Raw genomic sequence first — 9494 nt, forward strand, 5'->3', positions numbered from 1 at the left:
TATATACACCAGGCTGGTCCCTCACTATATACACCAGGCTGGCCCCTCATTATATACACCAGGCTGGCCCCAGACTCACAGGGATCCTCCTCCCTCGACCTCCAGAGTGCTGGGATAAAAGGCTTGTGCCACCATGCCTGGTGGGACTTTTTATTTATTCTGATTATTATTAATTATTATCATCATCATCATTGGGGAGCACACATGTAATGACATACATGTGGAAGTTAGTGAACCACCTTATGAAGTGAGTTTTCTCCTTCCTCTTTTACCTGGGTTCCAGGCATTGAATCCAAGTTAGAAGGCTTGCACAACAAATACCTTTACCCACTGAGCCATCCCACTGGCCCAAAGTTAGTATTTTTTAACTAAGTTGTAACATTTACCTATAAAGTAAGAAATACAAAGAAAGACTAACCTCTCTCCATAAAAATTAAAATAAAAAAAAGCTTAAGAAGACTGTATGGCATGTTAAATTCCAGTATAAATATGGTCCACATCAGAATTGTCAAAGAAGTACTTCAAAACCATGGGGCTCCAGACATCACCAAGTCCCAAACTCTGCCAGCCATGTAAGACTTTGTGACCAGAGAAACCCTCTGGAACCTTCTTCCAACCCATCCAGGAGCCAGATTTCCAGCTCTGTAGATACAGACAGGGAGACAGGACATGTGACCAGAAGAAACAAACCAGTGACATCCAGTGCTCGTTGTATCTCATCTTGGTTACTTGTTAATTCACCCAAAGTTGAACCCATTTTATGAATGGATTTGAGCAGAGCCAAGGAGCCTCAACCTGATGCCTGATTCGACCTTCTATATAGCCCAAAGGAGAAACAATGAATTTTGGAAGCCGGGCGTGGTGGCGCACACCTTTAATCCCAGCACTCAGGAGGCAGAGGCAGGTGGATTTCTGAGTTCGAGACCAGCCTGGTCTACAAAGTGAGTTCCAGGACAGTCAGGGCTATACAGAGAAACCCTGTCTCGAAAAACAAAAGAAAGAAAGAAAGAAAGAAAGAAAGAAAGAAAGAAAGAAAGAAAGAAAGAAAGAAAGAAAGAAAGAAAGAAGAGAATTTTTGGAGCATTTTTCATGGTTAGACAAGTGGAGTGAGAATGTTCTAGAAAGGTTTTGTAAGTTAATAGGAGTTACTTTTCTTATTGCTAACACACACACATACATAAACACACACACACACACATCTAGAATAGCAGGTTGACTCTGAGAGTCATACAGTCTGAGAGTACAGCCCCCACAGAGGGAGGCTCTGGAGGCAAGAGGTTGAAGCTGTTGGCTACAATGCTGCATTTGCAGGTGGGAGGCCCTAGAGGGGTGGATGCTGGAGCTCAACTCCATTCTCCTTTTATTCAGTCAGACACCATAGCCAATGAAACGCTGCCGTTCAAATGAGGGTAAATTATCCCACCCTAATTACCCAGTCTAGAAACACAGACATTCTCAGAGGTGTGTCTCCTGGGTGATAGATCCTGTCAACTTGACAATATTAGCCAACACAGAGAGGATCTGAATTTAAAGAACAACCTGCCATGCTAGATTAGCCCTGTATGGAACCTAAAACTCTCCCATTGACTATACTGCTCACCCTCCCTAGACATCTCTACTAGAATGGAAGTATTACACCATCATCATGCAATGAAGTTGAGACAGCATTTGAGATTACTTCCTGTACTCAGTATTCAGTAGAAGATATTAGTCTGAGATGTTGAAAGTTAAGGGTCAACCACCATGGAAACATAGGCCCACAGAAGACAGTTCAAGGTCACCAGCAGTGGAACAAGAAGATTTCAGAGAACCTGTCAGCCAGGAGCAGAGGTCAGCCAGCTAAACCCAGTCCTCCAGAGTCCTGGTGACATTTATCAAAATAGCCTCAAAACAGGAAAGCCTTTCTCATGTTACTGAACTTGAGAACAGCGGGTACACTGTTTGCATTTTCTCAGTGCTATTTGGCCTTCCTTGCTGCTGAATGTTTTGTTTTGGTTTTTTGCTCCTTACCAGGAAGGCCAATTTTTATGTGAGGCACAAGATCCAATAGTAGATTTGATTAAACTTTTATGGAGTGAGGAAGCTCTTGAAGGATTTTTTTCTGATTCATCTAAAAACCTTATTTTGGCTAAATACATAGAAGCCGACTTTTCATCCAGGCGTTGCATGTGACATTATCTGTCATCAAGTTCCTTCTAAGAAAAGTGAGTCACGGCTGCTCTCCCATGAGATGTCTGTTTCCATACCTGGGTATGCCTTATTTCCATCTAACCTGTATTTCTTTTTTTTTAAGATTTATTAATTATTATATCTAAGTACACTGTAGGTGTCTTCAGATGCACCAGAAGAGGGCGTCAGGTCCCATTACAGGTGGTTGCGAGCCACCATGTGGTTGCTGGGATTTGAACTCAGGACCTTTGGAAGAGCAGTCGGTGCTCTTAACCACTGAGCCATCTCTCCAGCCCCTAATCTGTATTTCTAAGCAATCATCTAGGAAACAGATTTCAGTACGTCACTACGAATGCTCACGTGATGAATTGAGTAATACATCACTTCCTTTTATCAAGTAAAATATATGCAACTTGGTCAGAATAATATAGTGATAGTAACGTTTAATTATGCCCTTTTTGCTAGGGCTAACGAGATTCTAGAGGAGAATAAAAATGGGAGACTGAAGAGATGACCCAAGAGGAAGAGTGCGTGCTGCCCTGGCAAAGAACCTGGCTGGGTTCAGTCTCCAGCACTACTTCTAACTCTAACCCCGAGCGACTCTGACCCCTTCCTTCTGGCCTCCAGGCATCAGCACTTGAGCATGCGCATATACACACAAATAAAAATCTTTTAAAGGGAAATGGTAAATTGCCCATATAATTATCAAAGAGAGATTGGTAGAAGGCAGAAAGGAAGGATTAATTTGAGACTGTCTGGGCTGATTGACTCTGAGCCATCTTAGATGCAGGCAATAATCAAAAATTCCTAGCCACGAAACTTATTTCAACATGGTGTTGAAATAACAGCCACTGTGTTACTGAGAATATAAAATTTTAGAGCACATCTTGCTTAGTTAAAGTAATATTTTTAAAAAGTAAGAAATAATAGCTATAACCTAGTCCATAGATAATTGTCTGAGGCTGCCGTAAGTTAACTTTTCTATTTGCAAAGACATCATAACCAAGGCAAGTTATACAAGAGAATCTACTTGGGGCTCAAGGTTAGAATCCATGAGGGCAGAGTGGAGGTCACAGGTGGCAGGCAACTAGAACACCTCAAGTCAAGCTCGCATCACAAACCTCAATCAGGAGGCTCAGAGAGCTAACTCAAAACAGCATCTATCCTTTCTAAACCTCAAAATCTGAGTCCCACCCCCAACCCCTGACATACTTGCTCCAGCAAGACTACACCTCCTAATCCTGACCAAACAGTCACCAACTGGGGACCAAGTGTTTAGATGCCAGAGACTTATGGCAGACATCTCATGCAAACCACCAAAGCTTCTATCTGCCCAGCCAGTCACCCTAGAGCTGCAATATCAACTGACCTTGAGTTTCTTTTAGATGAGGCAAGAAGGGAAGGGGGAGCTAAGTATCCACAGAAAGAGCAGACTCCACAAGGAAGAGCAGACTGCACAAGGAAGAGCAGACTGCACAAGGAAGAACAGACTCCACAAGGAACCCTTCAAGGCAATATGGAGGCTGTCAGAACAAATTCTCAGAGAAAGCTTAATTCCCACCTCGAATGGACTCCATGGATCTATTTCCTAACATGGGAAAGGCAAACAAGGCTACAGAAATTCAGGCTGAGGACATATTACAGAGAACTCATACATACATGGAGAAGTGAAGACCATCCTCGCAAACTACTTCCAGTTTGGAGTTAGTGGTACAGGGGTACAAAGCAGTGTTAGCTGGCACAAAGAAGGTACAAAGTCTGTCTGGCTAGCCAGTGCACATAGAATGAACATGTGTAACTAGAAGCTTAGCCAAACAACCGGGATTCCCAACAATGATGAGTGTGGATGAGAAAGAGTGGCAACCGAAGTACACAGTTGGTAGTTAAGTTAGAAAAGGGCAAGTCTTGTCTGGGGAAAGAGGAGGGAGGAGTCTCAGATTATACATGACTTCTCTGTCCAGTGTGACTCAGTCCCAAGTCATCATGACTCCCGGGTTTGGAAGTTCGAGATGCCAATGGTGGGGGCACAGTGAAGGAGACACAGTTACAATGAGCGTAGTTTGTAGTCTGAATGGAGCAAACGTTTGCACAGCTCTGAGGAAGGGTACCCAGGCCCCTGTGAGCATGAGGTAAAGACACAGGGTGAGGAGAAAATGGCCTGAAGAGGTCTAAGGTGTCAAGAGGCAAACAATTTTGTTTTTAATTTTTGTTTATGCATTTTGCATGTGAGTTTCAGGACAAATTTTGGGAATCAATCCTCACTAGCTGAGGCAGGTTCTCTTACTGTTTTACCATGACAGGCCAGCACCCAGCTTCTGGGAGATTCCCCCGACCCTGCCTCCCATCTCCCTTCTCACTCATCCAGGAGTGCTGGCTTTGCAGATACTCACAGGACTTCAGAGTAGCCAGGTTTGCACAGCACGTACCTTTACCCCCGAGCCACATCCCTAGACATATTTGCTTGTTAAAATACTAATTGGTCTCAGGGCAGCAAGATGGCTCAGCAGGTAAAGGCACTTGCTACCACATCTGACAACCTGAGATCAATCTCCAGGCACCACATGAAAAGAGTCTCTTAGGTTCTTCATCCTGTGCATGGCCTCCCATATATCATATACATATGTATGAATGTATATGCTATCTCATACATATGTGATATGCACACACATATATATATAAATTGTATATATGTAAATGCATGTATGTGTGTGTGTGTCTGTCTGTGTATACACTTATAATACACACACACATATGTTAATTACTAGCTGCTCTCTGAAGGAGACTTTGTGGACTGAAGAAGGAGGTAGATTCTGCCCTCTGAATCTGGTTTTTGAAAGGCAAGGGAGAACATTACAATTTGTTTCCTTTCCCAAAACTTGATGTTAGTTTCTCTTGTTTTTAATGTCTATAATTTTGTTCTTTAGGTCTGCTTGGACTTTGGAAATGGACTTCACTTAGAGGTGAGGAACTAAGGGGGATTTGGGGGACTCAGTACCTTAGTTTTTTGGTGAACAAATTAACTGTGCCTTACTAAATTGGAAATCTACACTGCCTTAAACCTGGACCTTCCCATTTAAATAAGCACAGAGGAACACACATCAAGGAATGCTCAATACATATTTTATCAGTCAGTCAATCAATGTCTTGCCAGGCTTGGTATAGCTCATTTCTTTGGTTCTATATCACTCAGGAGACAGTGGCAGGTGGGTCTCTGTGTCAGTTGGAAGCCAACCTGGTCAATGTAGTAAGCTGAAAGCTCTTTCACTCGTGAGTATGAACTTGGAGATCATGGAAGGTTTTCCCTGAGCCATTAACAAGGACTTAGTAAAGAATAGGACTTCTCCAGCTTTACATTATAAGTTTTAATGATCTGTTTCTTAGCATGAGTCAGAGAGAAAGCAAGACAGAGAGAGAGAGAGAGAGAGAGAGAGAGAGAACATGAAGTTGGGAGGTTAGGAAGTGGGGAGGATATGAGAGGAGGTGAGGGAGGGGGAAACATGATCAAAATAAAGTACATGAAAATTTGTAATTGATAAAATGTTTTAAATTATAATCATATTATATTGAGAAAAAATCATATAGAAACAAATAAAAATGAATGACAGCATAAATATCTGAAAATAAAGCACACCTTTACTTAGTGTAACAATACGGGTAGAAGGGTGGAAGAACTGGCTGGCACAGAGCCATTTCTAAAATCCCAGCAAGCACAACCTTGCCTGGAAGACTCTAATTTATATCAGTGGTTTCTGAAGAGTAAGTCCCAACACCCGCAGGTGTGTATCTTCAGCCCAAAACCATCACAGAAAGTGAATATCAGTTGTCAGCTAGTGAGAAAGAGAAGCCCTTGACTGGTGTTGTCTCTAGCCTGTGAGAGGCTAGGGTGTTTGTCTGCCTTTTGTCAGCCTCACTTTGGAAATCTGTTCTATGGAGAGCAAACCCTGCCACATTAACATCTCGGAGGCCATTCCTCATGTGCCTGTGGAGTTTAGTAGAATGCATACATTTCCTTTGTAAAAGTGAAGCTTCAAAAACTTCAAGATGTGGGAGGCTTAAGAGATGGCTCAGTGGTTAAGAGCACTGGCTGCTCTTCCAAAGGACCCCGGTTCAGGTCCCAGCACCCACACGGCAGCTCACGACTGTCTGTAGCTCCAGTTCCAGGAGATCTGACACCCTCGTAGTAATGCACATAAAATAAAAATTAAATAAATGTTTTAAAAGTTTGAAAATGTATGTTGTTTTGCACTATTTTGTTTTTGAACCGGGTTTATTTTAACTTATACTTTAATGTGTACACTACTTTTAAGTATAGGAAATTACCAAATGTCTCCCCAAAGCTTTGGGTATGTGATAACTCAAGGTAATTGTGTTAACAGGTCTTCAGCGCAAGAAGAGAAGGCAAACCATTCCCTAAGCACACTCACTTGGTTCGTCAAAAGAGGGCCTGGATCACTGCCCCTGTGGCTCTGCGGGAGGGAGAAGACCTGTCCAGAAAGAACCCGATTGCCAAGGTAGCAGCTACAGAAGAATGTGGCAAGGGTGTTGGCGGGGTGGCTAAGGCTGTGGCATATAAAAATTATTAGGTCCACTTTCCAAAATAAAGAGAATCTGGTGATGTACATGCAAGGTTTTAGAATACTCAGGATGTGTTTGAAAGTGCCCTGGAGCTTACCTTTTAACAGAAAATGCAGAAGACACAGCATCAGTAATAATGATTTTAGGAGTTGGCTCAGCTACAACTTGAGGAATCTGATATGTGTTAATCTTAGTCTAATAAAAAACCTTACAATATTAAAAAAAAAAAAGGATAATATCATTAAAAACAAGCAGCGCCCAGGAACTGAGGTCTGAGGAAGTGTGACTATGACAATATGTCCTTCTCGGCTTGGGACAGCCCTGTATGCCTGTCTTTTAGAATTAGTGATTCACAGCTCTCTTTACCCCCCAAGAGGACTCCAATTTTCAAATAAAGTCCATGGCAGTACTAACATGGAGTGTTCTAAATCCCAAAGTGAAGTTAGCTGTACAAACCTGGATCTGCAACCCCTCGTATTGATCTATTTAAATCTGTTCTTTATATTCTGACCAATTCCGTGACTAGCACTGTAATTCCATCTAGGTCAGTGGTGTGGGATTGTTGAATGACCCTTTCACAGGTGTGGCCTAAGGCCATCAGAAAACACAGATATTTACATTATAATTTATAGCAGTAACAAAATTACAGTTGTGAATTAGCAATAAAAGAATTTTATGGTTGGGGTCACCACAACATGAGGAACTGGATTAAAGGGTCGCAGCACTAGGGTGGTTGAGAAAAACAGGACTATGTTTTCTTTCTTTCTTTTTTCTTTCTTCCTTTTTGCTGTGTTTATTTATTATTTTCAGATTGGTTTAGTGGGGAGGCTTCACACTCGTGTGGAGGTCAGAGAACAACAGTGAGAGTGTCTCTCCCTCTGCCATGTGTGTTCCAGGACTGCACTTAGGTCATCAGCTCAGCATCTTACTAAACATCCTTTCTGTTTGAACAGCTTTACACATATCTGTAGTGTTTGTTATTCCCGCCCCTCCACCCTCTGGCTCCCTCTTCCTACACTGTCCGCAGTGACTACACCATTAGAAGACACCATCTCCTCCAGCAATCATAAACAGTCCTGAGCCCCTCAGGAAGCACGGAACTCATGGACCCTGCTCCTATCCACAATGGAAAGTTTAAAAGAAAACAGAAAAGCAAAAATCCTCTAGCAATTAATATCCATTTTACCCCAAAATACAGCACAAGCCACCCTCGTCTCTTCAGTCCCTATGCCTGAGTCCGGATCATCTCGCCCTTTCACCCATCTTCCTGATTTCACGCTTGTCAAATCCTCACCCACACGAAGCCCTTTCTCTGCAGTTAGCAAGAGCAAACTTCTGAAAAGATAAACAGCCCCCAACATGGTCTGTGGGAGCTCACAGGACTGCTGGCCTTGGCCTTTCTCTGTCCTAGATTCCCACCCCCTATTTTGCTGCATCCTCTGAGTTGGCCACAGTTCACTCCTACTGCCATCTACCTTAAGCACTCACTGTCCCCTCCTCCTATCATTGCATCTCTGCTCAAGTGCCACCTCCTCTCCACCTCAGTCTCTTTTCTCTCTGTCCTGTTATCCTGTGAGAATTTGGCTTACAGCATATTTGACTGCTAGACATTGGCCAGACACTGCCAGCTTGTTATCTGCCTCCCTCATTAGCATAGAAGCTCCACAGGGGTCTTAGTCCTTAGGGCTCAGTCCTGTCTGTGTCCTGCATGTGCAGGGGCTGTTCAGTAAACATCATATAGATGTCAACTCACCTGCATCCAAGGTTGATCTTCAACTTTCCAATCGTATATGCGAAGGGCGTCTATAAGAGAAATACAGCTATAGAATCAAAGACAATTGTTTCATTTATCTAGCACCGTGTCTTTTATTATTTTATTTTTTAAACATAACCACTTGTTTTTATCTTTATTTTATGTGTATTTAGTGGTTTCCCACATGAATGTGTGTTTACCACATGTGTGCAATGTCAAACAGAAGCTAGAAGAGGGCATTGGATCCCCTGGACCTGAAGTTACAGACACTTGTGAGCCACCATGTGGGTGCTGGGAACCTAACCCAAGTCCTCTGCAAGAGCAGCCAATGCTCTTAACCACTGAGCCACGTCTTCAGCCCCAACCACACGGTTTATAGAAAACCTAAAATCTAGACTTTCACCGTGGCTCCACAGTGCAGCATGTGAAACGGGCACTGTTTTGGTTGGACTTTGCTTGCCACTGTCTTTGCTTTGCTATCTCAGTTGTTGGTTTTTCTAATAGGTTTTCATAAAACAAACTGACACTTAAGAGTGTAACAAGTGTTTGCTGTTCATATTAATCTTAATTACACAAGTCATTAAAGTAAAACTTTCACAAAAAGCAAGGGCCTGGAGAGGTGGCTCCTTTGTGGAGGAGGGCATGCTGCACTTGCAGAGGGCCTGAGTTTGGTTCCCACCACCTCATGTAACTCACCACTGCCTGTAACTACAGCTCCAGGAGATCTGATGCCTCCCTCTGGCCTCTGCAGGACTCTGCACTCACAGGCACAAACTTCCCCACCCCCATCCCACTACATAAAATACACCTTTAAAAGTACTTTACGTACTGGTATAGTGACAGACAAATAGACCAATGGAATAGAATTGAAGACCCAGAAATGAATCCACACACCTACGGCACTTGATCTTCGACAAGGGAGCTAAAAACATCCAGTGGAAGAAAGACAGCATTTTCAACAAATGGTGCTGGCACAACTGGTTGTTAACATGTAGAA

At 42.9% G+C, this 9494-nt stretch overlaps 1 protein-coding gene across 1 annotated transcript in view; it reads left to right on the forward strand.

Moving 5' to 3' along the window:
• The window catches only part of Dsg2 (desmoglein 2), a 49775-nt gene that overhangs the window by 10898 nt on the left and 29383 nt on the right, over positions 1 to 9494 (forward strand). The window contains exons 2-3 of the mRNA XM_021150453.2: positions 5094 to 5129; positions 6546 to 6680. Coding sequence (XP_021006112.1) covers positions 5094 to 5129; positions 6546 to 6680 — 171 coding nt within the window. The remainder of the gene's footprint in view (positions 1 to 5093; positions 5130 to 6545; positions 6681 to 9494) is intronic.

Source organism: Mus caroli, chromosome 18 (assembly GCF_900094665.2).
Source record: "Mus caroli chromosome 18, CAROLI_EIJ_v1.1, whole genome shotgun sequence".
NCBI lineage: Eukaryota > Metazoa > Chordata > Mammalia > Rodentia > Muridae > Mus > Mus caroli.